This window comes from Leiobunum rupestre, chromosome 7, assembly GCF_980474605.1.
Source record: "Leiobunum rupestre chromosome 7, qqLeiRupe1.1.hap1, whole genome shotgun sequence".
Taxonomy (NCBI): Eukaryota; Metazoa; Arthropoda; class Arachnida; order Opiliones; family Sclerosomatidae; genus Leiobunum; species Leiobunum rupestre.
Window position 1 is genome coordinate 19,081,011 of NC_143390.1, and position 27,888 is coordinate 19,108,898.

The 27,888-nt window shown below is 38.5% G+C and overlaps 5 protein-coding genes across 7 annotated transcripts in view; 3 read left to right on the forward strand and 2 right to left on the reverse strand.

Moving 5' to 3' along the window:
* Positions 1-17,587, forward strand: part of LOC149935004 (uncharacterized) — a 40,112-nt gene extending 22,525 nt beyond the window's left edge. The window contains exons 2-22 of the mRNA XM_090153505.1: positions 6,491-6,645; positions 7,665-7,770; positions 9,506-9,885; positions 9,978-10,113; positions 10,394-10,630; positions 10,738-10,929; positions 11,014-11,136; positions 11,196-11,887; positions 11,956-12,091; positions 12,156-12,770; positions 12,962-13,195; positions 13,290-13,607; positions 13,684-13,923; positions 13,991-14,302; positions 14,652-14,939; positions 15,229-15,543; positions 15,620-16,021; positions 16,082-16,289; positions 16,354-16,472; positions 16,550-16,764; positions 16,826-17,587. Coding sequence (XP_090009631.1) covers positions 6,491-6,645; positions 7,665-7,770; positions 9,506-9,885; positions 9,978-10,113; positions 10,394-10,630; positions 10,738-10,929; positions 11,014-11,136; positions 11,196-11,887; positions 11,956-12,091; positions 12,156-12,770; positions 12,962-13,195; positions 13,290-13,607; positions 13,684-13,923; positions 13,991-14,302; positions 14,652-14,939; positions 15,229-15,543; positions 15,620-16,021; positions 16,082-16,289; positions 16,354-16,472; positions 16,550-16,764; positions 16,826-16,903 — 5,501 coding nt within the window. The 3' untranslated portion in view covers positions 16,904-17,587. The remainder of the gene's footprint in view (positions 1-6,490; positions 6,646-7,664; positions 7,771-9,505; positions 9,886-9,977; positions 10,114-10,393; positions 10,631-10,737; positions 10,930-11,013; positions 11,137-11,195; positions 11,888-11,955; positions 12,092-12,155; positions 12,771-12,961; positions 13,196-13,289; positions 13,608-13,683; positions 13,924-13,990; positions 14,303-14,651; positions 14,940-15,228; positions 15,544-15,619; positions 16,022-16,081; positions 16,290-16,353; positions 16,473-16,549; positions 16,765-16,825) is intronic.
* Positions 17,588-20,823: 3,236 nt separating this feature from the next.
* Positions 20,824-22,994, forward strand: LOC149935005 (uncharacterized). Its single transcript, XM_090181156.1, has 5 exons — positions 20,824-20,988; positions 21,648-21,730; positions 22,210-22,293; positions 22,356-22,469; positions 22,682-22,994. Exons 1-5 carry the CDS (start codon positions 20,901-20,903, stop codon positions 22,703-22,705), a joined length of 393 nt encoding a protein of 130 aa, XP_090037282.1. The 5' UTR covers positions 20,824-20,900; the 3' UTR covers positions 22,706-22,994.
* On the reverse strand, positions 22,954-24,016 carry LOC149935006 (zinc finger C4H2 domain-containing protein). The gene has a single exon (XM_090181155.1). The coding sequence runs from the start codon at positions 23,910-23,912 to the stop codon at positions 23,205-23,207; it is 708 nt and encodes a 235-aa protein (XP_090037281.1). The 5' UTR covers positions 23,913-24,016; the 3' UTR covers positions 22,954-23,204.
* An 89-nt stretch (positions 24,017-24,105) lies between these two features.
* On the forward strand, positions 24,106-25,272 carry LOC149935007 (man(5)GlcNAc(2)-PP-dolichol translocation protein RFT1). Of its 3 annotated transcripts, none has more exons than XM_090181443.1 (2): positions 24,106-24,898; positions 25,116-25,272. In XM_090181443.1, exons 1-2 carry the CDS (start codon positions 24,299-24,301, stop codon positions 25,137-25,139), a joined length of 624 nt encoding a protein of 207 aa, XP_090037569.1. In that variant the 5' UTR covers positions 24,106-24,298; the 3' UTR covers positions 25,140-25,272. The 3 variants fall into 3 exon arrangements, with proteins under 3 accessions (XP_090037569.1, XP_090037572.1, XP_090037571.1); XM_090181446.1 differs by having other exon boundaries at positions 24,106-24,874; XM_090181445.1 differs by having other exon boundaries at positions 24,964-25,122.
* A 642-nt stretch (positions 25,273-25,914) lies between these two features.
* On the reverse strand, positions 25,915-27,611 carry LOC149935008 (peptidyl-prolyl cis-trans isomerase-like 4). Its single transcript, XM_090153270.1, has one exon. The coding sequence runs from the start codon at positions 27,470-27,472 to the stop codon at positions 25,982-25,984; it is 1,491 nt and encodes a 496-aa protein (XP_090009396.1). The 5' UTR covers positions 27,473-27,611; the 3' UTR covers positions 25,915-25,981.
* Positions 27,612-27,888: the final 277 nt, after the last annotated feature.

Sequence of the window (27,888 nt, forward strand, 5' to 3'; positions counted from 1 at the left end):
TAGAATGCGGAAACAAGCAAAAACCGTTAGATAAAATAAGGAAAAATTTGGAGCATATAGACTGAGCTATTTTAAACTCAAACGGTGTTATAAATCTTTATTTTAATTTTGAAGATTTGTTAATATTGGTCGTTAATGTTTCTAAATTAGTTTGAGACCTCCAATCCCTCCGTATTGTGAAATGTGTATTAAGTGTCGGCGTAAATTTAATTTATTTAAATTAAATTAAAATATTTAAATAAATTCATAGTGTCGGCTGCTTTGAAAGTTTTTAAATTATTTATAACTCTGAAAACGTTATCATTAAGAAGAGCAATTTTGGTCGATTTTTGTAGTTTTAAATATATATAGAAATTATCGATTTTTGTTCTATTTATTTTATTATACATAAACCAGTTCTTTGAACTGAAAAAAACGTCGATTATTCTTTAAAATATTACGGCTAAGAAGGAACAGATATTAACAATGTATATTATATGAATATTAAAATGTGAAAATTTATTTATCAGGCTGATAAACAGTCAAGCGGGGGGCTTGTAGAAGGCATGAGTCGAGAAGAATAAACAGTAAACCTATCGGTTTACTTAAATTTAATATATTTAAAAATTAATCCGTTTTAAAGTTATTTTTCATCGGAATACGTTTCGTACACATATCGTTCTACGCGAACCAAAAATTTCCTCTGAACTTTTGAAGGTCGCTATCGAAACCAAAAACATTTATTTTCATGAAAAATGAAACGCCCGTATGGTATTTCAAAATGAAACTTGTAGATTGAAATTACTGTTAGTAAAACCATAAGTAACATAATAACAATAAGTATGACAATTAACGATATTTACAACCAAACTGATTTTCATAGTTATTGCGTAATCAAGATGTTTTCTCAGCACAGAGCCCTCTAGTGTCTATGCGAGACTTCCGATAAGCCGAAATATCTGGTTTCCGATAGATCACGCGTGATTCGCACGCGGGCTTCAAAACAAAGCCAAAGTCCCTCGCGACTCCAGAACGCGCTCTCCGATATCAGGCTTAAATTTTTATCAAAACGTAGTCATCCAAAAGTCGCGAGTTCAAGTCACAGCTTGAAGAGAGTATCAGTGCCGAAAAAAGGTTCGGTAAAAAAATTAGCATTAAAGCAATAGGAAGTTTCATACCTATTGTTATTATGTTACTTATGGTAAAACTGAATTTCACTTTGTTCGTGTAAGTCAGTAATTTGTTTTGCGAATGTCGTACGACTCGACAAAAAGAAAATATTTAAAATTATAGTTATTTTTTATATCACAACAATTTAACTGTGTTATTTCCCGGAGTCAAGCCAAAGCTAATTGCATTCTTCAACTTTAGCTATAGCGCGAGTTGGAAACGTTGCCTGGGATCTGGTTTATTTGGCCTTTTTCATCAGATGATCCCCGAGATCAACGTTCTCGTTGGAAAAACAGGAACCACCATTAAATGAGGGGCGAGGGGCACGCGTATTATCTTCTCTCCCTCCGCTAGTAGAAGGGGTACCACTTTTTCTTAATCTTCGGGTAGATCACGGATTCCCCGAATGCATTTCCCGCCCGCTTTGGCTTCTCCGAAGTAAATGGAATGCAAATGGGGGGAGCTGACGTCACGATGAAGTTCCTAATATTTGAAAGTTTGTTCGCGACGAGTGATGGTGGTTGATGAGAAATCATTTAGACTCTTTCTACCGCGTCGAAAGGTAGTCGAACCGAACTGGAGGGTGGTATCTCCGTTGTGGACGCGATCAGCCGCTATAGGCTGGGAAGATCACGACTTCGAAATAAAGACCTAAGGGCCTTTCTTTTTCCATCGGGTTGATTCCACTATCACTAGACACTTTTCATCCCGGCTTGTTTAAGCTGAAACCCACTTCGACCACGCTGTCACTTGATGGTCGTTAATTTAAATACGTATATAATACCTATAGAACCCGTGGCGATATTTGACGATAAATATTAGGGTGCTGTTTCGATTTCCGCCCGTTTTCTCTATATTGTCCCGAACGGGAAATACCTGGAAATAGGCGAAGAGTGGCGCGCGTCACGTAATCATCGTTTCTGGCCAACGGGAAAGAAGGTTCACGGTCACGTGACCTCGTCTCTTTTCGCCGCGTGCTGGTATTTTACGTCAGTATACATTTCACGCGTGTATAAGAAGAAAATGGCTTCTTTTCAAGTCGAATTGAAAGAGTAAACATCGTGGAAAGGTTTGTCGGAAGGAATAAGCCCTTCTTTTTACAACGCCCTCTCTCGGTTTGCGTGTGGGAACGCGAACTTTGACTAAAAGTCGTTTCTCCAGTTTTCCACCGAAAATGTCTATGCTGGCAGGGAATCTTCTTTTCTTTATGTTATATACTGCTATTAGATGGTAATTCGTTGTGGTTCGTCTGAGCTTCTTTGTTTGGTTTCTATTTTTTTACGTAAGAAAGGATAAAATCTAAGCTTGAAGTCCTGAAATATATTAAATTTAAACCTTCTTGACACCTAAAATGATTATCAACCTGATTATGTAGTTCACTCATACGCCGCGAGCTAATTTGGCGCTGCGTGTAACTTTCAGGTAACGATGGCGAGGAATCTCTTTCGTCAGCTAATTTTCTCTTAAGAACAATGATTATTGAAAATTGACGCTCACTTTTGTGAAATAATGATCAAATATTGAATCAGAATATGAAATTGACTATTTGAAACATTCTAGGCGTTTCGAGAGGTACTTATTTTGAAATTTGCTGTTATTTATTGATATCAACTTAATATGCTAGTCATTCTACTAACAAAGACGGTATCAAAGTAACCTCGTACCGGTTGGTACTTTTTATTTTTTCTTATAAAAATCAAATCAATCAATTTTTTTTAATTTAAATCGAATTTTATTGAATTGATTGATTTTTATACAATTAATGGATCTTTTCCTGTATAATTAACGGATTTTTTACTTTTATCAATTAGCTAATCTTTAATTAAATTTAATTTTAAATAAATTAATTACTATTTAATATTTTAGTTTGCTCAGATTTTCTATGTATTTTAATTTTATAAGAACCTATTTTTTTCCATTTTTTATTCTGCCATCGAAATACATTGTGAGATTTAAATAAATAATTAAAAAAATCAGTTGATTTTAATCAAATTGATTTAAATCAGCCAACCTTGCGGAGCTGGTAGTCATTCTGCCAACAAAAATCGATTAGCTTGTCCTCAGTAGCTAAAATATCGCGTCTATGCAAACGAACTTTAAATCCGCTATAATCCATTTGGGGTTTACGAGATTAAGGCTGTACGAATGATGTAAGACCGCGAATATAACGCAGGTTCTATTTTACCGTAAAAAGCTGAGCTGCCAAAGCAAATGTTATTGTTAATAATGGTGGATTGAAATTGAGTAAACATTCCACGATGTCAAATAGCTTAACTTCTTTGGAGAGCAGGGTTGCCATTTGGGCGAAAAGTCGCCCAATTTGGGCTACTATTAAAACCGAATGGCGACAAAAAACGGTTCAAGTTTTTCAAGTTGTGGATTCTGTGGGGTTTTTTTTTCGGTTACATCGCTTTCCTCATAAAATGAGTTTAAGGCACCGACAGAACTATTAGATTCTTATAACCAAACCATGTACCACTAAATTTTAAAAATGAAGTGTTTTGAATATCCAATATTGGAAATTAATTAAAATCTAATATTCTTATGTCTGATAGTTAAACAAAGCAAGTGATAAAAGTCCCCTTCGTTAAGCCTAATTGGTGCTTTTGGTGGTGTTTTATTTTGGGCGAAAAATTGGGCTATAACAGAATATTTAATTTGGGCAAAAAATTGGGCTACTTCGGAAATACGCATTGGGCGAAAAATTGGGCTACTTCGGAAATACGCATTGTGCGAAAAATTGGGCTACTTCGGAAATACGCATTGTGCGAAAAATTGGGCTACTTCGGAAATACACATTGGGCGAAGCATTGGGCGAGAAATTGGGCTACTTCGGAAATACGCATTTGGCGAAAAATTGGGCTACTTTGAAAAAAAAATTGTGCGAATCGCGAGTTCGCAACCCTGTTCGCGAGTTTGTTGATATTTCGAGGCAATTCGAAGGGTGGGGTGAACGCGCTTTCAAACTCGATCAGCGCAACGTGTTTGCCGTGTTAAGTGATTGGTAGTTTTCAAACGCGTATTTTCCCACTCACCCAATTTCATTCTTTACTGGAACAGAACAAAAGGAGAAAATTTACCCAACGTTTTCGATTTTAATGGATTTAACATAATTTTTTACTAAGGTTCTTTTTTCTTTTCTACTCTTTCGCGAGTGGAATATTCGCCCCTGATTTTTATCGTCGTGAAAACGCATTGTCGTGGAACTTTTAACGAATGGTAACTTTCACGAAGTGGTGGGTGTTTATAGGATTAGGGCCTAGAACTGCGAAATACGCGTTAAAACTGTCTTTATAGGTAAGATACGTAATTATCATTGCACCCATTTTTTAACAATACAATACGTATTAGTATTTTACGTTTTGGCGCCTGGTAGTGTTGCAAACTCATAAAGCCATGTTTCACCATCAGTTATTTTGTTCTACCTGGATTAAAAATTAAATGAACGAAAACATTTGGGGGTTCTGTTTTAAATTCCTTGAAATTCTACTGAAAGTTATTAAAGGGAGCATATATAAATTAATGAAGATGAATCACTAAGTTAATAATAATAATAATCAGCTAGGCTAATACCCAAGGCACCACCATAGGCCTAAGTCATCAAGCGACTTTTAAAGCTATTAATTCTTTATATATTAAGAGTCCCAAAATACTTTTATGTGTGGGCCAAAGAACACGTAGAGTTAATACTTAATAATAATAATAATAATAATAATAATCAGCTAGGCTAATACCCAAGGCACCACCTTAGGCCAAAGTCATCAAGTGACTTTTGAAGCCCTTAATTCAGGTGGCCGGGTTACAATGCGTAGGAGGGGAAAAGGAACCAATCTGACTAACACCTTTTATTTTAGTGAAGGTCAAATGGTCAAGGTGAAGGGGATTCGCCAGAAATAATTTGTTGGCCTATTATCACGGATATTTGCAATCTTCGATTGTAGACATACTGAGGTTTTTCGTTTTTTATTAGAAGCCAGTTTGTGAAGGCACTGAAGGGGATACCTTCCAGGAAATCCCTCGAACAACCTTCCACGCAAAGGTCGTAAAGACAGTTTAAACTGTCATCCTTAGCGGTAATTTCCCGGATTACTTCGTACACCCACTCCCGGATATGCCATCGTCTATAGCTTTAAAGAAAACAGCGTTCTCGAGGTAGCCGTTTACAACGCCCACTTAGCGCTTACGAAAAACGCGCCAAAATATGAAACCCTCGAATTCTTTTCGCTCATTCTTCAATTGGGCTCGGCACTTGGCACAAAACAAAAGGCTTTAGCAAATGAAAGTCTTCGCTAGCAATTGAAAGCGACGGGGTCTTAGAACCGATGCCGGTACATCGGAACAGGTTCGTGAATTTTCTCGAATCGAGACATTCACCCTCAACATTCGTTCGATGTCAATGTTCTTCTTCGGTGGCGTATGTCCCATCGACTCCCGACCTCGTCTAGCGTGTCTCCCATTGTTAAGATTCTCGTCGTTAGAAGGCGTGGGAAGAAATTAAAGAGGCTTTAATTAAGACCACGACAAACCCTCCCTTCACTCGCCCCCCCCTCTCCTTGTCTTTATAAAATTTCTTTCTCTTAATGTTCATTGTTGTTGGAATTTCCAAGTTTGGTAAGATTAAAAGGATTGAATGATTAAATATGGCGTTGTCCCACTTGCGCTTCTAATGGTTCCGTCATTTTCAACCGAACAATAATCGTGACTCTATTAATTTAATGTAGAAATAATAAGACAATAGCGGAAATGTTACACGCTCGACAAAAGGAAACTGAGACTGTTTTAATTCCTTAACGCGCTCGTTGGATTTTGTTTACAGAAACGTAACGATGAAGAGCTTCGTAACAGAACGAATGTAGCGGAAAATTGCGGGGTGTTTCTCATATTTTTAAGTTTTATTTTTTCGTGTTTTATGAATCTTTTGTGCGAACTTATTTAAATGGAAACACGGTAATCTTGACCTATATATTTCCTCCGTTTCTAGATTATAACGTAACTGGAGAACGGTATTTTTTAGCAATTTTTTACTACTTTTTTACCAAATAAAACAACTAGTTTACCCGATATTTTTTTAACCCTTGATAAAAAAGTTCAAATTATTGGGTTGATCGACTATCGCGTCTAATATTATTCGAGTGAGAGCTTATAGATCAAAGAGAATATGGGGAAACCACGTTCCACGACCCACGGTTATTTTATTATTCCTTTTTTACCGGTAAATCTCGTCACCCTGTTGAATTTTGATTGAAGAATTATCGATTAAAAATATAAAAAATTTTAACCTTAGGGCATCTTCGTTTTATAAAAACTGGTCTTATTTTACATATTTTATTTTATTTTCCAGGCAAGTTGTTCGTACAGAGTGCCGATGTGACACATATCTCGGTCACTTTGAGATGGAGAACGCTGTCCAAGTACCCGGAAATTCGCCAAGCCACTGTTCACTATACTGACCGTTATCAGGGGCTGGACACTAAATGGAATGACCAAGACGTTAATGTTAGTTTCTCTCTTTTATTAAATACAAAAACAAAAAGTAGTGTGGCGGAGTGACTAGCACTTTTGTTGTAAACGCTAAAAGTAAATGCAGGGAGGTGTTGGCTCGTGTTGCATGAAGGGCTTGCCACAACCCTCCTACGCAATATAACCCTTCCTTCTGGACCAAGTCGCTAGCTGACTTGAGCCTATTGTGGTGCCTTGGGTATTAGTATATCTTTATACTAACGAGGAGACTACCCGAGGTGATAATCACCGATTTTGTTGAAACTAGGTGGGTACGTAGACCTTATGGTTACATGAAATTTCACCAAGGGAAAAGTTGCAATGGGCATTAGTTTTGCCATGGCAACCGAAAATGTTTTGACAACACAGTACGTATATTTTCTCATTGAAAATAACATGGGAATCTGAAAATTTTCAAAACCAAAAAAATAGATCAAAATTGACAAATTAAATTAATTTTATGATATTTTAATGAATTTTGGTCAATTTGATCAAATTTTATCAGAATCGGTAAAAATGGAAAAAAGCGAAATATAAAAATAAAAAGTTGTATTTACCAACTAATCGCCAAATCGACGGTAATAAATAAATTTTATCAAAATTAATAAAATATAATTTAGTTGTTTGAATTTGATTAAAATTAATAATTTTAATTAGAATTATTATTATTATTTTTTAGAAGTGCTCAGATTCCCATGTCATTTTCAATGGGAAAATATACATACTTTGTTGTCAAAAACATTTTCGGTTGCCATGACCAAACTAATGCCCATTGCAACTTTTCCCTTGGTGGAATTTCTTGTTACCATAAGGTCTACGTACCCATCTAGTTTCAACAAAATCGGTCGTCAATGTTAGTTAATAATAATAATAATAATAATAATAATAATCGGCTATGCTAATACCCAAGGCACCACCTTAGACCTAAGTCATTATGCGACTTTTGAAGCAATTAATAAATTGCGCTTCTACAATATTAATTTAATTAATGAATATCTTAATTGATTTAATTAAAGGTGAAAGAGTCCACAGCCAGGGTGAAAAATCTTCGTCCGAACACTGACTACTTCTTCAAAGTCGAAGAGAACGGAATTTTTGAAATATTCGCTCTAAGGACCAAAGGTGATTCGCTTGAATAGTTTCGAAGAAGAGGCCTATATCGAAGAGCTCGATATTATTGTAGGAAAAATTAGTCAAATTATCATATTTAGGTGCCCCGCGGAGTTTGGTCGTTATACGAACTGGCATACGTAATTAGCGTTTAAAACTGAAAGGAAGGGACAGTAGGGCTTTGAAATTTTCCAGAATAAACGTCATCTCCGATTTAGAAAAGGTATAAATATGGATGTTTCCGAAGGAAGACAGGTTAGGAAAGTTAAAATGTTCGCGGAGAAGTTTCGGCGTTCTTGTCATTCTTGAAAGCGAAATGGCCCAAAGCGACAAATGGTGTATATTTTAACGTCCGCAGCCCGCGTGTCAGGAGCTGACTCTGAAATATTTTAGAGCCGCGTCTCTACAGGGCGTTTCAAAAGGTGATGCAAAAATTTAAAGGAGTTGTAGGGGGTGAGTTGAGAAGTATGCCTGTTTTTTTTCACCATTTTCCTACGATGAGTTAAAAGAGCGCCAGAGAGCTTTAAAGTGTGGCCTAATAGCCCTGGAAGTAGGCTGCCACAAGCGCAAAACCAAGCAGCAGGGAAATGGGAACATTAAGGACTTTGTAAACCAATCGAGGTAACCAGCGTAAAAAAGTAAACTTAATTATTATTTAAATTCCCTGCTGCGTGGCTTGGCGCTTGTTGCAGCCTACTTCCAGGGGCTAGTAGGCCACACTTTGAAGCTCTCTGGCACTCTTTTAACTCATCGTAGGAAAATGATGAAAAACACAGGCATACTTCTCAACGCACCCCCTACAGCTCCTTAAACGTTTTGCATATTCTTTTGAAACACCCTGCATATAAATGTCTCCTCGGAAGAATGTGAATGGAAAGTCAAATACATAGGAACCATCTCCAAGAAACGCGAGGGGACGGGGGCATTTTACGCTGGGAGGTTATATTTATCCGTTAGCAAAAATTCCAAGTGACGTGACAGTTCTTCTCTTAGCCGAACAGAGACAGAGTGGAAAAAAATACCCAATTTATAACGTCAGTTCTTTCTAAAATGTCTCGGCATTTTTTAGCTTGGAGCGAGAAATGAATTTGTATCACGCGCGCGATCGTACCTTTATCCGTAACTTGACAAGTTTTAATGGGAGGAGGGCGCCTGATATCGAAAACCGGAATGTGTTCCGAAACGCGTCCAGCGTATTAAGGACTCTTCTTCCCTCATTATAAAAAAAAGCTTTTCGGGGGTCCTACAACGCCCCGAGGACGTCGAGAGATGAGTCGGGCATTTTTTAAAAAAGAACGAGCTGGTGAAGGGGATACCGACTAGGATGCGGTTAAAAGAGATTTTTGATTGAGAATGAAAATTTGGCCCTCTGGGTATTTCAAGGTTCTCTTCAAGGTCGAATTTTTCCCAATTAATTATTTTCTTATCATTTTTGTGGACGTGATATCGGGTCATTTTAATCAAACTGGCTCTCTTTTCTATATCCGAGAAGAAATTAGATTTGTTATTGCTTCTACGTTTATAGATTTAAATTTACTCTTGATTCAATTAAAACTGAGTTTAGTGGCACCTTTTAGAGTTTCCCGGTTGGGGTCGACGACGCGAACTTGTTTGAGATTTCTTTTTACGTTTTTGTACTTGTTATTCTATCGTTGTAACCCAGTTCAATCACGTCTTTCAAAAACCTGAGTTGGTCCACTTTTTCCCTCGACTTATCCATTTGGTTTATTTCGACAATCTGACGCAGATGGCTGCGTTTCCAACAATTCGACGGACAGTCCCGTTTGGGTCGGATTGGGTGAAAATTTCTACTCTAACGGCTGCGAAAGGACTTGCACGTGCCGGGAAGGAGGTCAGAGCGAATGCCACGACAGGTGTCAATTTCGACCGGGCTCCCTCAAGGACCCAATGTGCGAGGAAGTACCAGACCCCGATGACTCTTGTTGCGTCATGTACAAATGTTTGGATCGCGAGCCGTCCGACGCCGCCAAGGTTCTGGTCACTCAACGAACGCCTTCCTCCTTGACGCTGGCCTGGGACGATTTCAAACTGCCCAATTACGAATCCGGCTACGTGGTCGAATATCGCGAGCTCGAAAATGAGAGCGAGCAATGGGAACAGGTTCAGGTGAGCGCGCCAAATAAACTGGTTTCTTAAAATGCTAATCTTCCTCGATCGACTAGACTCGTTTAATCTCTTGTTTACGCTGTTAATTATAGGCTGGTAATATACCGTTGATGACCATTACCAAACTGAAACCGCACACGGCGTATCAGGTGCGTGTCATGGTATGGGAGGACGCCGAGGTCAAAAAGAGGGGTCCCGGCTCGGAAGTCGTCACTGTTTACACCGAAGGTATACCACGTTTTATTTATTGTAATTATTTGTTTATATTTTACGTCCTCGCCAAGTATATTTAAAGTAACAAAGAGTTTCGGAAGGCGTGGCAATTGGAGGGAGGTCAAAAAACCTCTTTTCTCGTCTTCGTCTTGTTTTGTCAATGACTCATTTTCATTCCCACCCGAGTTGGACGAACTCGGCAGTCGCGAACCTTATTATAAATGCGCGAACGGAAATATTCGGATCTTCGGTAGGGAATAATAATTACCTTTTTTTTTCGCTTCTCTATCTCAAGATGGTTGCGTTCGTAACAATCAGACGTTGATTGTGGGCGCGGAATTTTTCGAAGGCTGCGACCTAGCTTGTACTTGCAAAGGAAAAGACGAAGGTCAGTGCCGGGACCGTTGCCTGCCTCCTTATTACCGAGCCGGAACCCTGGGCAAGGATCCTCTGTGCTCGGAAACACCCTTGGACGCCGACGCTTGCTGCGTCACCGTCAGATGTACTCAAGATAATCTCGGGGCCAGAGAAGGTAAATAACATCGGTCACCACCCCCTCCGCGACGCCGAATAAAAGAGCTGACGCCTACGTTCTAAATCTCGATAAATAACCCGGCTTTCGTTTTATAATTTTTCAAGGCGTAACCTTCGCCGAGAATTCTGGTTCTTGCCCGGAAGTAATCCACATTGGGACACCCGACAATCAAACGGACGATAAGTGTCCGAAGGAATGCACCCACGACCATCAGTGTGGCCCGGAAGGTCCTAATTTTAAATGCTGCCCCAATTATTGCGGTGGCATGACTTGTACCGACGTATCACCCGTTAAAAGTTAGTTTTTTAATTTTACTTATTTTCCTCACTGCCTCTTAACTTCTGTTCTGACATAACTCCAACTTCAATTTATTCGATTAGACTCTTGCGATTCGGTTTTTTGCGGCATCAATTCCAAATGCGTGATTAAAGAAGCTTTACCGAAATGCGTTTGCGAAGATGGTTACGACGGCGACCCGAACTCTTTGGAAGGGTGTCAAAAAAGTGGGTTTTTTATTATTTAATTAACTGAGAATGGGAACTTAACAAATAAATGTTCGCAGGTGAAGCTTCGGAGAAATCGGCCAAAGCGAACGTTTGTACTTATGGAAACGCCACTCACGAAAGAGGCGAACAGTTCTTCGTCGGTTGCGAGTTGAGGTGCAAGTGTGGGGATGACTTGGAAGTCAGCTGTAGTCCCAGATGTTCCTTCGCCGCGTCACAACTGGCTCATCATAAAGACGCCAACGCTTCCGACGTCGCCAGTCGAGATCCCTTGTGCGATCTGGTCCCGGATCCTTTGGACTCGTGTTGTAAGATACTGGCCTGCGAAACTACGGAGGAACTTACCACGATCCTTCCAGTACCCCCCGTTTTCGAGTCTACATCAAACTTCAATGAAACCGATGGCAAAGAATCGACCACGAGTGCCCGGAACGCCTCCACCCAGCGTAGTTTGCAACTGGACGAAGTAACTACTACGGTCTCCGAAACCAGTTCCGAATCTCCAACAACAATCCTTTTGGAGGTCAAATATAACGATACAAAGACGACTGAACCCGAAACGACTACAGCTGGAGGATCAACTTCCCCAATTTTTGTGGAAAACCAACCCAGGACCGATTCTATCGAAGAAGCCGTATACGGAACTACCATTTTGCCAGAAATGTCAAAGGTAGAAGGTGAAACGAAATCCAACGAAACCGTAGAAGTAATCACAGAGCTGGTACAACCAGAAACCACCCAAATTTCTTTGGTAAGATTGTTACGCATTTTATTTATATTTATAAAATTAGTTTAATAATAGTTAAACATCGATTACAGATTGCGCCCGAAACCAGAATGGTCGACGATACTATGACCACACTCACCCCAAAGGACGACGAAATCGTTCTAATTACGACTGAAGTCACCCCCAAAAATGAATCAACGAACGATTTACCAAATATGATGAAAAAAGGTACTTATTAATTTACAGTTAGTATTTCTTTTTTCAGTTAAATCACGGGCAATTATTTATTCAGTTCCAGTGCGTCTTGACGGCTGCGAGTATAACAATAAAAGTTACTCCCGAGGCGAGAAATTCGAAGACGGTTGCGACGCTCGATGTACGTGCGACGGTCCTGGTCGCGTTTCTTGTCTACCACGTTGTCCGTTGACCGCTTCGTCGGATGACAACGCGGTGTGTCACGAGGTGGTCGATCCAAACGACTCTTGCTGTAAAATTATGATATGCGAACGACCCGGCGATTTGGACGCTGTCCAGAACGTGGACGAACTGAAACTGATTATAGATTCGGTAGAACCTCAGAATGCCACCACAGTTAGGTTGAGATTGAGTCTCGCCGGAAGCGAGATGGTTAATGATTCCTCATCGCCCACCGCTAACAACGTCATTCAAGTGTGGTACTCCCCGTCCAAAGAAGGATCTATCAACAGCGACGCCACCTGGAAAAAAGAGAGCCTGAAACTCGGAGACATGCAAAAGCTTTCACCCAACGTATTCCAAGTTGACATTGATGGGCTAGAGCCAGAGACTGAGTACTTTTTCAAAGTTAGGAAACACGTCCACGCCGTTAGTGATATGCCAGAGAAATCTCTGTACAGTAATACAGTTAATGTCAAAACCTTCTCAAAAGGTATTATAACAATACCCGCTTCCAATTGAAATCGGAGTTATCTCGTGGTGAAAATTGTAAGCTTGTCCCAAATCAACTTTTTCAGAGCTTAGAAATTTGAACTAGATATGATTTCGATTTCCATTGAGAGCGTATATTAATTATTCACCCCTCTAACCGCTGATTAATTTTCCTTATTGCTTGTATTTCAGCTGTTCAATCGGTCTTTAAGGGCTGTTTCCATCGCAATTCCACCTACGAAATTGGTCAAGTGTTCTACGACGGTTGTCAATACAAATGCGTTTGTCAAGAGAAGGGTCTCATTCAGTGTCAAGATCGCTGTGAACAGTACTTAGATACGGTTGGCTACGAACATTGTAGGTGGGGTCCCGCCCCTGATGACCCTTGCTGTACCATTCCTTACTGTGACGGAGACAGCAATCGAGGTAATTATTCTCAATACATAATAAATGACCTCGATAACAGACGCACTATGTTCAATTAAAACAAGATGTTAAATAAGACACTTCTCTTCAATAGACACGGATCAAAGAGTTCCGCCGGAAGCCATTAGACCTCGAGTGCCTTTAACCCCGAACTCTGACGCTAACTGCGTATCTGACGAAGGATTCCGACACGCCTTGGGCGATACCTGGGAATTAGGAGAGGGATGTACCCGGAAGGTGTGTACTTGCGCCATGAGGTCGAATGGAACCACGATCATCGAATGCAACGGAGGCTGTTCGCCAATTCCAGCCAGCGTACAACACCCGACACCGGACTGCCCTCACTCCGTTTTGGTGACTCCAGATGATCCGTGTTTATGTCCCTACATTCTTTGCAACAACGCCGTCAATCGTAAGCGACGTTTTCATTCGTTTATAGCCCGTTATATTACCCGCTTTCTAAAACGTAATTGTAACTTTCGTTTTAGCTTTAAGCGTTCCTACTCCCATGTGCGACTTCAAAGGTCGCCGATTTCACGTAGGCGAAGAATTTTACGACTCTTGTAGGGCAGTTTGTCAGTGTGGTCGTGACTTGCGAGTCAATTGCGCCGTCGTAGAATGTCCTCATCATTTCCCAGCTCACGTCAGCGAGTGCCTCGAATGGGAAATTGACCCCGATTTCGTTCCCACTCCTCCTAAGTGCTGCCCACCAGCCAAATGCAAAAATGGTATGGGAAAAGCTCGATAATCAACGTTTAAAAAAGCGTATTACAATTTAAATTTCCATTCTTTCAGACGGCTCGTGTCGATTTAACGGCATGCAACTAAGCAACTTCCAACAAGTTCCTCAAGAGTTGCTGGATTGCGGCACTCGTTGCGTCTGCGTTAATGGAAACGTCACTTGCGAACAACGCTGCCCTCAGTTAACCCAGACTCCGCCACCCAATTTGAATTGTCCCCCTTCCATGGCCTACAAAGGAAGAGTTCCCGGGGACCCTTGTTGTCAACACTGGATCTGCCGGCCGCCCATTCCAACTGAGAAGCCTAACCGAAATAACGTGCCAGGACAACACGATTTGTCCAACGTTGCAGTTGGAAACGACAGAGGTTAGTTATACCCATCTAAAAACATTTGTTTTTATATTCGGGCCGATTTCAATATATTGGTTAGCGAAGAAATATAAAATAATGAATTACGTCCTGCAATATAAAAAATATAAAAGATTCAACCATGGTAAATGAACGCGTAAAACGTGAAACTAAATCGCGAGCTAAAATTACCTTCTGTGATAAAAAAAATTTAGCGTGATAAACGCGTTGATAGGTCGGTGGTAAACAAATATTAGAAATATAGTCTAAACTATTGAATCTAAAATGGAAACTTAAAACTAAATGTTATCGGTTCACGTAAAATTGTGTGTTAGTCTAAACTAAAACTAAAAATGTTTCTAAACAGAAGACTTCTGTCAGTATAACGGCAAACGTTACCGGCCCAACGAGCAATGGGAGGCTCGGAAAGGTTCTCTCAGGAGGCTTTGCACCTGTCGGCCTTCCTCTCAGCCAGCCCTCTTAGGAGCCCCGGCTCCCAGCAAGGGTCAGAGGTCAGAGGTGGACTGCACTGGCGGCTGCCCGGTCATTCCCGATCGGTTTCGATTGCCCTCGCCCCAGTGCCCCCGCCCCGTCCTCGTGACCCCCGACGACCCCGTCATGTGCCCCTACGTCGTCTGTAACAATTCTCTTTCAGGTAAACACGCAAGCCATTCTATACGCCACTGATCCCCAAACAAAAATGTGTTCTTGTTTTGGTCAAATGTCAAACCTACCTTCCCTGGTAAAGTTTTAATCGTGAATCGAAATTCCAAAAATTGATAAATGTTGGTGTGGTCAATTTTATTGAAAGATTGTCTTGATTGGGTTCGGCCGAAAAGCTTTTCCCGCATGTAAAGACTTCCGGTCGTTCGTTTGTTGGATAACTTATTTGTTAAAGCGCTCTTTTTGCGTGTCCCATTAACATTTGATACGTTTTTATTTAGGAAAAGGTTTGGAGAATGTGAGCGTAGTGGCTTTGAATTCCACCGCTATTCGCCTACGCTTCTCATTGCCCAGTTTATTGGTTGGTCTCGCTGGTCACGCCGAGCTGCGTTTTACCACCGATCCTAATGTTCCTCGGGATTCCTGGCACCTTCAAAAATTCGCCCGTCCTCAGAGGCTTTTCGACACCGCTAACATCGAATATCATCTCGCTGGTCTCCGACCGGGTACGACTTATTTCTTCCAAGTATCTTTGGCCATTGACGCTTTGCATTCGGGACCAGAGAGCGAAGTCTTCAAGCTAAAGATGCCAGCCGGTAAATTAAGATATTTCTTTATTCTTACCCTTAATGAAGGCAATATAATTTCATTTATAAATGACGTATGTCTTAGAATCTACCAATGATCTGACCAGTTCGGAATCCACAACTGTAGGATCGTCATCGACTCTGCCACCCATGATATTAGTGGACGCCATGTTAACTAGTCAACCTATGGACGGCGAGAACGCCATCAAGATCAGTTGGAGACCCTTCGAAGCGGAAGAGAAGAAATTCATAGACGGAGTTCGCCTCAAATACAAAATGCTTCCGACCAGAGGATCGGCAGGTGACCCCTTAGCGTGGAAAACTACTCCAATGATCCATCGTGACGTCACCTCTTACGTCATAAGGGATCTGGAACCTAGTGCCACTTACCAGGTTGAAATGGAACTTGATTCGCCGGACCATCTTTCCACTCATTTAGTCGCTAGTAAAACGTTGGAAGTCAAAACTCCTCCATCACCCAAAAAGAGTAAGCACGCTCAAGTTTTTAGAGTAAAGGCTAACTTATAATAATTGAAATATTTTGTAGTGGACATCAACGTTTCGTTGAAATCGGCTTCTGTCGGATCTTTCTCTACGGATTTAGCCGTTCAGGGAGTTCCTATGCCTTACGAAAACCACGTTAACGTGGCTAAGGTCACCTTCAAGAGCGACACGGACGCTGACGAAACGCAGGTCTATAAGAGCCTCGCGGCGGACGGAAAAATACCACTAGACCACTTAAAACCAGGAAGAAGGTAGCTTAACTCTTGCAACTCGAATACAAGTGTTTCCTCGTTTACTCATACTTTTGTTTCTCAGGTACAAGGTGTGGGTCGATTTGTACTTGACGAATGGAAAGACCATCGCTTCCAATGTCTTGGAAATAATGACGAAGGCGGCGCCACCAGGTGTTAAGGTGCCCTTTGATGAACCTTCTGGTATGTACTTATACAACCGCTACAACCATGGAATCCTTTTTCCTTACTGATCGCGAATGATTCTTTTAAATTATTAGCCAACTTAGCGGAGGCTCTCCAGGGTCGCGAGGGTGGTAACGACGAAGAGAGTAAGTCCTACTACATTGCCCTGATCGTGGTAGCGGTCATCGCAGCCGTGGCCGCCTTGGGCTTCGTCATTCTACTGGTCATTTTGCTGAGGCGACAGTCTAGCGCCAAAGCTCCCATCACCAGGTCTCCTTCAGAGGCAGCCTACGATAACCCCACGTACAAAGTATGTTCATGTCATAGTTCTAAGGCTATAAAATCGCTAACTGACCGTGTATTTCTTGCAGACCTACGACGCGACCGAAAGGCACACTGCGGCCACGGAACACGTGGAAAAGAACGGGAACGGCGTACAGCCTTGTTAGTCATTGATCGCAATTATTGCTTGCAAACTCTTCAGTGGCGACATCGCGCGACAGTTTGGTGTAAATAACCTAATATAACCATCCAGATATTAACGAACCCTTTACGGGGCTTTTTTATTCGGAAATTACTTAAATACCAATTCTCGAGTGTCCGCGCAAAGACTTTTGAGAGCTTCGGACCGTGGTCAGTTTTAAAGTCCCCTGACCTCTTCGAGACAATGGCTCGATTTTAAAACGCAAAATGCAAAAACAACTCGGTGATTTTTTCGTACGGTAGCTACGGAAATTAAAACTTTTTAGAAATATTAAAAAGAGGATACTAAAATTTTGAGAAAACTTTTGGTTATTCGCGAAAAAGTGAAAGCTTAACCATATGCAAAATATGAAAAAAAAATCTAAAAAAGAATATATTTTTGTAAGGAGAAATGCTAGGAATTTTTGTGTGTATATAAGAAATGCCTTATATATTATAATTAATATTATCGCCCCACTTTTAAGTCACTTTTTTAAAAAAAAATCAAATTTTCTTTTATTTATTTTTTACAAAAATTAAGATGGAAAAACTCGCTTTTTATATTGCCATAACGATTTTTCGTAGATATCTTTTAAGGATACATTTTCTTTTTAATTGCCCCCGAAACTAATTTCACTAACTATTAAAAAAAAAGTGCCAGACTATTTTGGTTCTTTTTCAAACGCGTTGTATAGAAAATATAAAATAATAAAAATTGAAATTTTTGTAAAATACGTTATGTTATTTTATGAAGTAATTACCAATTATTAGTTAAGTGACTATTTCCTGTAACTATATATACCGATTATTCTGACTTCCTATCCACCAAAACTACGGAAATGAAATATGTTGGACGTTCGTTGGACAAATTTCTGGCTAAAAACGTTCCTTTTCTGACGAAGCGTGCGATTGGATCACGCGAATTCCTCGTAGTAGGCACGGCGTGCGAGTCGGGCGACTAAAGCCCAAAATCCGTAGCCCGACATGGTCAGATGGTCAGCGACCAAAGTTGGCTTCGGTTGGAGTCCGTTCGTTTGTTGTTTGATCGAGTCGCGCACGCGTCGAATCGACCGGCCGCCGTTTTCTCCAAATTCCCAACATTCATTTTCTTTGCAAATATCTGACTTCAGAAGGGCTTGTGTCTTAAACCTCCTACAATTGTCGAGCTTATCTCTCGAGGTATGTTTTTATTTTATTAATTATAATTATTTAGATAGTTAGAGACGATAAAGATAGCTTGTATATGTCACCATATTCGTGTTTATTGACTGTACCCTATCTGGTTTTTTGTTAAAATATCGGAGGGTTTTACCTCAGTTTACTGTACAATATGGTTTTTTGGATCCTTTCTAGGGGTGTAGTGCCTACTTTAGTGGTAGTTCTAAAATTGAGTACTACCAAACATTTTCAGTCCTCAAGTCATTTTAGTTATTGTTAAAATTGGTTTTGACAATTTATTTTTTGCAATTTAAGTGAGATAATTACCAGTCTAATCCTGATTTTGGTTAATACTAAAAACCCTTACATTAAAAATAAACGTTAGGGCATTTCGTAACCTGTCCATTTAAAGCTTTGGGCCCTTTAAAGATAGCCAAAACCAAAGCTGTAAAAATAACAATTAAATACTAGAAGATAAATGGTCTTTTCACATTTTAGCGTAATCTAGATATCTTAAATAATATTGCAATAAAATAATAAATATTAGAGCATTTCGTATTAAAGCTTTGGATAAGTTAAATTGTCTTTCCCATTTTAGGTACTCTAGGTATCTTAAATAATATCGAAAACCTTTGCACACTACAGATTACGAAATCCCATTTAACACTTCGTTTTTATATGGGGGGGGGGGTTCCTACATAAAACTCTTTGGTTAAAAACCCTACTTAGACCCGACAATAGTACGAGTCAACAACGAATATCGTTTCTAAAATAGCACGCGATGTATTCGATTCTCAGGTTTATAGTTTAGACGTATTGGTTTCTTACGTGCGAGAATATTGTCCTATATTTCACATATCAGCGTGGTTTTTTTTTTGGCATCCAATTTTGGGAACGTTTTAGTCGGCTCACCCGAAAACGGCAACTTAAATAGTTAGGTCGATCGTTATTGGATTATGACAGGAATACGTAAATAGTTTGGACAGAAGCTATCTACAGTTCTATATACGTAGATTTCACGCGTATTGTGCATTTAGAAATACGTGGTGTTGTTTAGGCCGATGAAAAAAAGGTCTACGAGATCCAGATAAAAACGTTGAAGTTTCTAGACACGCTTGTAATGTACGTACGCGCGAGGCCAATGGACTTGAAAAAACAGGGAGGGGATGAAGATTTGAAAGGAGTCAGTAGGAAATGATCATTTTACAGATCCTCGCAGACGGTGAATTTCCACTTCCACGTGGAAGTGACTAATCGACAACACTTGTTACACTTCATTTTCGTTTATATCGGACTAGTCGAAAGAGACGCGGGCGTTTTAATAGTCGATTTATTCAAATTGGAAATAAATTTATACAATATCGACTTAGCAGTAGTGGAAGTCATATAGTAAGTATCGAACGGAAAGGTATATGCAATCCGGGTTAAAAAAACCATATATTTAAATAGTTAAACTAATTTCTGAGAAGGTTAATGATTCTCTAGAGATACACGTAGAGTAAATCTAAAGGATTAGTACAGGTTTAATATAAAAACAGGTATGGAAGCGGATCTTGGTCGATACTAGTCCATTGATTTGCCTGAAATAATCCCTGGACGCAAGCTTTAATTTTCCCTAAAGCCTCGAAGCGTTAGATTCGAAGATAATAGGCGAACACGCAAAGACGCCACTGTTCCGGAACCGGCCCATCCGTAAGGCGAAAATTGAGGTCCTCGGAAACCAGACAGGCGAAAATTATTGTCACTTTCACATTCCCCTTTACACGATAAGGAAATGGTCTTGTTGCTATGGAAACCACCACTAAGAAACAACACAACTCTTCTTGGAATACCCCCAAAATAAATTTGATATGTTTATTAAGGAAAAGCAAGTCAATCACGCTTTATCGTGGTAGTCTCTATAAGTACTTTTATCTAGAAGTTTATAACATATTTCTTTCTCTATCTCTGCAAGCTTGAAGTGCACGATCATAAGAAACGTAATGTGTGACTCTGGGCAAAAATGATCACCGAACTGATTGCGAAATCCAGGTTTAGTTCAGCATAGAGTCCCCTAGCGTGTAAACTACTCTAAAAGATGATAATGAACTAATCAGTTTGCATGGTTGCGAGTCCAACTAGGAGCTGACCCATAATTTTAGGGTCGGTAAAAGGTTCGGTAAAAAAATTAATATTAAAATCATAGGAATATTCTTAGTTATGGTTATTATCTTATGGTACAAAAATTTATCGCTTGTATTAATCCGTGTAATATGATGCGAAACGTAAAAATAGCTCTCTTTTTACTTATATGTAATAGCGTAAGTCTTTAATAATAATATTATTCATCACAAGAAGAAATCTTCCCCTAGCGAGGTGCTGTCAAAGGCTACGTGTGACGCGTTAGCAAATGGACGCAAAACGGCGATAAAGCCCGTAATGCAGTGGGTCTTGTGTAACGGCATTAAGGGCTTGCCACCACCCTCCTACTCATCTGTTTAAATACATTTTAAGTCGCTAGATAACTTGGGTGGTGCCTTGGGTATTAGCCTAACTGATTATTATTATTTATTATTATTTGCTCTTTTGCATGTGAAGAATAGGAAGTGTCACACTTATGTAAAAATATTATTCACTTATGGTAATAGTTTTAGAATGATATATTCTAAATAAGATCTCGATGATAATACTTAGGTACATCGTAAAAGATATCTTAGAAATTTTTGTGTTATCGAAATTTAATTTTCAGTAATGTATTGTATTTAGGTATAGGTCTTTCGACTTGAAGAAAGAACAGTTTCAAAAACATGTATCAGTGGTTGGGATAGACAGTGACAACCCGGTCAAATGATGGGATGCGGAGCTTCCAAAGCCGCGACGACCACACTAGCGCCAGAAGGGACCACAATAACCGTCGTGGAACCCGTTCAACCCGGTTGGATTCTTCTACTCTTACCTTAAGATTTTTTAAGTCTCTACCACTAGACGTAAGGTTCTAGACAGGAGTCCCCCCAATTGACGCGCCGGAATGGGGAAAAAATTTATTGACGAACTATGAAACGCAAAGTTTCTGTCTACTGCCTTTTCCGTATATCAGGGTGTCTTAATTTGATCGGCCCAGGCATTTTTCTCAAAAACTATACTTTCTAGAAATGTGAAATTTTCAGTATGTACTCTCTCGGGGGAGATCGTTGTTATTTGTAAATTTCTGAAAAATCGTGAAATTTTTCACGGTTTTAGAAGTTTTAGTTTTTGAACGCTACGGGGTAGACGAAAAGTTTCAATTTTGTTTGTTTTTCATGACCAATTATTTCAGTGACGAAATGTCCGATTTCTAGCATACCAATTCCATTAATGGTTTTCGAGTATGCTCTACAACTTGCTCATTGAAACTTTTCGTCTGCCACGTACGTAGCGTTCCATAACTAACACTTCTAAAACCGTGAAATTTACGAATAACAACGATCTCCCCCGAGAGAGTACATACTGAAAATTTCACATTTCTAGAAAGTATAGTTTTTGAGAAAAATGCCTGGGCCGATCAAATTAAGACCGTGTAAAATATGTGTCTAAAATTTAATCAATTTCGAACAGTGCCTAAGCCAGTTGCCTTCGACATTCCTCTTGATGAAAGCGAACAAAGTATAATTAAGAAACATCCGCCCAGGAGATTACAGGTTAGTTTCTTATTAAAATCTCATTAAAGGGGTTTTCCCCTGAGTTCTTCGGTTTCCCATTTCCATAAAAAGTGTTTCAGGACAAGGGCATTACCCGAGGTGTTTATTACCGATTTTGTTCAAAGTGGGGCGTTATGTAAAACTATACGAGAAATGAAATTTCCCAAAAGAAGACGTTGCACTACCCATTAGATTTGCCATGGCAACCGAAAATGTTTTTGACCACTTAAAACAAAAAAATTCCATATAAAAAAGCATGGGATTTTCTCGGTTTCACAAATTTTATTTATTTATTATTTTTTTTTTGAAAATCACGAAATTTGTAATTAGAAATTTAAATTAAAAAAAATCCCTGTGAAACCGATAAAATCCCATGCTTTTTAAATGGAGATTTTTTTGGTTTTTTATTGGACTTATGTTATTATTAATTATAAAGAAAATATAAAAAATGTAAAAGTTAAACTTTTTTGTTAATCCAGAGACTAGAGGAACAGTTGCCTAATCTTATTTCTCCTGAAGAGTTGGAAGAAAAACAGCAGAAAGCAGAAGAGAGGAGACAAGAGGTCATTTTTAACAATTGTTTGTTTGTTTGTTTTTTCACTCTAATAATAAATTTTTTGTTTAGATATTACAAGAAAGGATTAAAAATTCTCAAAAGACTCAACAACGGATTCTGAAAGATCTCAAAGCTGAAAGGGAGAATGAAGAATCCGAAAGTATTCCAAACGGTGTTGATAAAGTAAGAGATTGTGTTATGTCTAATTTTAACCTACCAGCGCCTGTAGAAGTGTTCCAACCGTCACACTCTGGGGCCTCACCATAGAGTGAACCATTTAGGGGTTGGTTCTTTTTTACAGAAAATCGGTGCCGATCTTTTTGCTTTTAATCAGAGATATTTTCTCACTTCAGAGTTGGGTTAATTAATTTTTTTTTTAATTTTATTAAATTTAGGCTGAAGAGGAAGAAGCTAGTTGAATTTAATGGATTTGAATCCCACAAACACGGAAGCAATGCCTTAAAGTGCTTTGAACATGATAAACTTCATATTTGAAGGAACTGTCAAGCAATAATGTTGACACATTTAAAATATATTTTCGAATAAACGAAGGAACACATTGCAGTGGAAATATCACAATGTATTTTATAAGCACAAATTTTTACTGAAAAAAATACCACTTGTTTTTGAGGTTGATATGTATGAGTGATAAAAATGAAGGTAATGTTATAAAAAGGTTTTAATTTAAAACATGAAAATACTGTTGTACATAGGAACTTAAAAAGAGATTAAAAGATAAAATTACATTCATTTTGGTTGTACATTTGGCACATGCATGATAGTAGTACGTAAATTATTTAATGATTTTATGATGAAAAAACTCTAGTCTTTCAATTTGGAAAAAGTCATTTTTTGGATTAGAATAAGATTCAAATAGACTTTTTATTTGTTATTTCAATTTTTTTTTCCATGACAAATTTAATCCTCCAATTTGCGTTTGGGTTTCTTAGGGTTTCTCGATCTGCTTTTAGCTTTGCAAAGTGGGCAAATGGGAGCATTACGATGGATCTGTTGATGACAACTAAGGCATGATTTCATGGGTGGAGGCTGTTGTCTAAATGCTGCTGAAGGTTGATGATGGGGTCTGGCATGATCAGGGGTCATTTTAGGTCTTCCATGGACTTGTAATTGCTGAGCTGCTGCAGCTGCCGCAGCCAGTGAAGGAGGAATCACGGTGTCTGCTACTTCACTCTGCCATTCAGTCTTTTGTTTATCAAAGAAATCTGGTTTGAAGTTTTCATCCTCTTCATGAAGTTCCGGTAGTTTGTGCAGGCCAATATCACATCTCATTTTGTCAACTAGGTCCTTTACTGGTCGATATTCCTGGTGAAATTGCTTAGCAGTTTCCAAATGTTTGTTCCGGTCCTCTTCAGACTGTTTGATGACATTCTCCATGGCATTTATATCGGCGTGGATTTGACGAAGTTCTTCGACGTGGGCCATTTTTTCTTGAAGTAGGAGTTCCATTTCGTGGCGATATTCTTGTAAGCATTTCTCCTCAGTTTCTGTAGACTCCACTTCTTGCCTAAGCCTTAGTTTAAGTTTTTCCAGCTGAATCGTTCTCGTTCTAATTTCTTTCAATATTTCCAGTTTTCCCATCAAACTGACTGCTACATCGTCATCCATAGTGGCATAAACTAAGTTATCTAGCGAAATTCTTCGATTTAATGAAAATAAATTAGTGAGATACTTCTTATCCAAAGCTTTTAAATATAATCTCTGAATTTACGCTAACCATGGGATAGATGGCGCCACGCCGTCGACAATCAAATTTTGGCAACAGAACAGTATTTGTATCGTCCGCTAACTATCTGTTGTCCACGACTCCACGCCGCTATGCAATAAGTCAAAGTTTTCGGTTTATTGGTTGAAAGTTCCGTATTAAATTTAAAATCAAATTAACTTTAAGCGTACCTAATGCGTTTGATAAATCAGATCTAAGATGGAAAACGCAGTTGTTCTTTGAGTGTCAAGTTTGATATAAGCCTTGGCCTTTTCAAGTCTCAAAAATCATGGAGGAGAAAAGCAAAAACAGCAATAGGGTTTTGCTAGCCAACGCAGCGCGGTCGACTTCCTATAACATAATTTTACAAATCCTCTTACGAATAATAACTTTCATCACAAACTCTTTTATTGTTCATTATATGAGCCGTGATGTTTTAGGGGTTGTCAATGTCCGGTTAACTCTCCTTTATACTACAACACAATTTTTAACTAGAGAAGCATTTAGACGTGCTAGTGTTAGTAGTAAAGCCAAAGATTCTCCCACATTCATCATTAATATGATGTGGTTGACAGTACCCATTTCAGCTGTCTTCGGATTAGCATTAAAGTATATATGGTTAAATCTGTTATCCCAGCCTGACCAAAATAAAATTTTGAGCTATGAACTTGGTGTTAACAGTATGGTTCTTAGTGTTTTCATTGAAATGTTTGCTGAACCATTATTTGTTCTTGGCCAGCTCTATAACTTTGTAAGGCTCCGGATATTTGCTGAAGGACTCTCTTTAACTACTCGCTGTGTTTTTATGGCAATGGCAGCTATTTATTATCCAAAATATGGAGTGGCTGCATTTGCTTGTGGACAAGTAATGTCATCTTTACTTTATTGTGTAATTTATTTCGTTTATTTTGTTAAACTTCAGTATAATGGACATTTTCCTTTGAAAAACTTTAGAAGTTTATTTCCAACTAAATTTAATGACAAATGGTTTGATAGAGATTTGCTAATGTTGGTGATAAGTTTCTTCAAACAATCATTCGTGAAACAGCTTTTAACAGAAGGAGAACGATACGTAATGACAATTTTCAATATTCTCTCCTTTTCAGAACAAGGTGTTTACGACATTGTGAATAATTTGGGTTCTTTAGCAGCCCGGTTTATATTCCAACCAATAGAAGAAAGTTGTTACTTATATTTTGCTCAGTCATTAAACAGAGGCGAACCAAGCAAAGATAATGAGCCAGTATCCCGGGTTTTGAAACTTGTTAGCAAGGTGATGTTTTTGTTAGGATTATTAGCTTTAACTTTTGGTATTAGCTACTCTTCCCAAGTTTTATTCTTATATGGTGGTAAAACCTTAGCTACTGGTGTGGGTCCAATTTTACTCAGTTGGCATTGTTTTTATATAATACTAATTGCGCTGAATGGACCGACTGAGTGCTTTGTATTTGCCACTATGACTAGTCGTGCTATTGAAAGTTATAACAAAATTATGGTTCTCTTGTCAGTTGTGTTTCTCATTGCGTCCTATTATTTAACTATTACATTTGGTAGTATAGGCTTTATTTTGGCAAATTGCCTAAATATGGTAATTAGAGTTGGTCATAGTGTCAAATACATTAACGGTTATTTCAAAACAACTAATATAATAGATAGTTTCAAAATTGACTCTAAGCTGTTGTTAATTTTAATTTTAGCTAACCAAATTACTTTCCAATTTGGAAAATATTTTCATTTTTCAAAAGGACTTTTATTCTTATTTTTTCATATATCAATTGGAGGATTTTGTTTATTAACTGTACTTATTGGTATCTTTTACTTGGAAAAAGAGCTTATTGATTTTTTGAAAGAATTTTTTTCAAAGAAAAAAGTTGAATAAATGAAATGAAAAGTTCAAATAATATCTTTAAGAAATATAGTTGTAAAAAGACAATTTTAATGTTATTTAACATTTACAAAATTTAGGCACAATTTATTTATTTCTATAATGATGGTCTGCGTGTCTTCGACTATCTCTCTTTCTTTTATTGCTTCGTTCTTGATCACTATCTGAACTCCTTGATCTCCTGGACCTGATGCTTTCTTTTCTGTGGTATGGTACACCACGTTCTCTCTTGCGGTATTTGTCAGATCTTGGTCTTTCTCGGTCTCTTCTGGGTTCATGTCGTCGATCCTTTTGTCTTCTATCTGTACTGTTACTCCTATTCCTTCTTCTAGCTGGACTGGTACTCTTATTCCTTTTTTTCATACCTGGACTATTGCTCCTAGAACTGGAGTGTTTTCGCAACTTTTTAGAATGATGCTTATCTTTGCCCAAACTTTTGCCCTGATCTTTGATTTGTTTTTTCAAACTTTTGTAAGAAGAGGGTAATGGTGGTTCATCTTCGTAAACTAAGTCGTATTGTTTTCCTTGTTGCCTAATATTGGGTTGCGCTTTGTCTTTAACTTTAAAATTAAGGAGTTTATTAGCCCTCTCCTTCATTTCCTGATAATTTAATTTAGCTACAGACTGGCTAAAGTCCACATGAATTCTACGATCATCAATCAGTACATTGTCCATTTTGAAATACGCATTTTCACAGTCTTCTTCCTTCTCAAATTCTATAAAAGCGTATTGTAAGGACTCTCCCGTTTTACGGTCTTTAATCACTTCGCAACTGACAATGGTACCAAATCTTGAAAATATTACTTCTAAGTCATCCGAGGTTGTTACAGGATTTAATTTGCATACAAATAGTACATTTTCTGGAGGTTTGACTTCAGCATCGGGAATATCCCCAACCATTTCTAATATTGTTGCTCGCGCTTTTGCTTCTTTATCTTGAATTTCTTCCTCAATTTCTTCCATTGACTTTCCCTTAGTATCATCTATTTCTTCATCAGCTCCTATTCGTCCACTAGATCTTATTTGTTCTTCAGTTAATTCAGGTGAGTTATCAAGAATTTTTAAGCCAGGTGGATCATCATATGGATCTTCTAATATTACGGTATGTGAAATTCTAATGTCTTGGTATGGTCTGTGATTTTCATCACAGATTGAGTCATTAATTTTTTGTAATGTTTCCAAGCCTTCTTCCACTTGACCAAACACTGTGTGCTCCCCATCAAGATAGTCAAGATCTTCAGCCAGTGTGATGAAAAACTGAGAACCATGCATATTTTGCCCATTGTTAATCATTGATAAAGTACCAGTGTTCACGTGTTTTAATCGTGGTTTCGTTTCAGCTTCAAAATACTTGGCTTGATCTCCGTAAAGGTGGCTAAATATTGATTCTCCACCTCTTCCTGTACCTTCTGGGTCCCCGGTTTGTGCAGTGAATCCTCTTTCCACTTTATGGAACAAGCAATAATTGTAATACTTAACCTTGCATAGTTTCAAGAAGTTCATGCATGTCCTAGGTCTTTCGTTTACAAACAAATCAACTGTAATATCTCCTAATGTAGTTTCCAAAATTACAGACATGTTTGCAATTAATTAAAGATAGCAATTAACTTTCAAAAATTTCACAGTAAAAATAATTATAATTTGGAAGTTTTAAACCATTTAAAAGACAAGTTATAAGAAAGATGTAATTTGTCGTTAGCCGGTTACCATAGAGATAGAAAAGAAATAGAGGGAAGATTACCGCGTTAAGGCACCCCGATTTTTGACCGGGGAAATTCATCCCCCCCCCCGCGCATGTATGAAAGCGGAGATGGGCAGAATTTGCAACGCCATCTATCCTTCTTTTTTTTTATTCGATGCTGGTTTTGTGTATGTATTTTGTATTTTTTTCGACTGTGCTCCTCGTTTGTGAGTGAGCCGCCCTGTTCCAAAAGGGTTGTCAGTAAATAAATCTTAAATCTTAAATCTTTTTTCCATCAAATGGCAGTTTATTT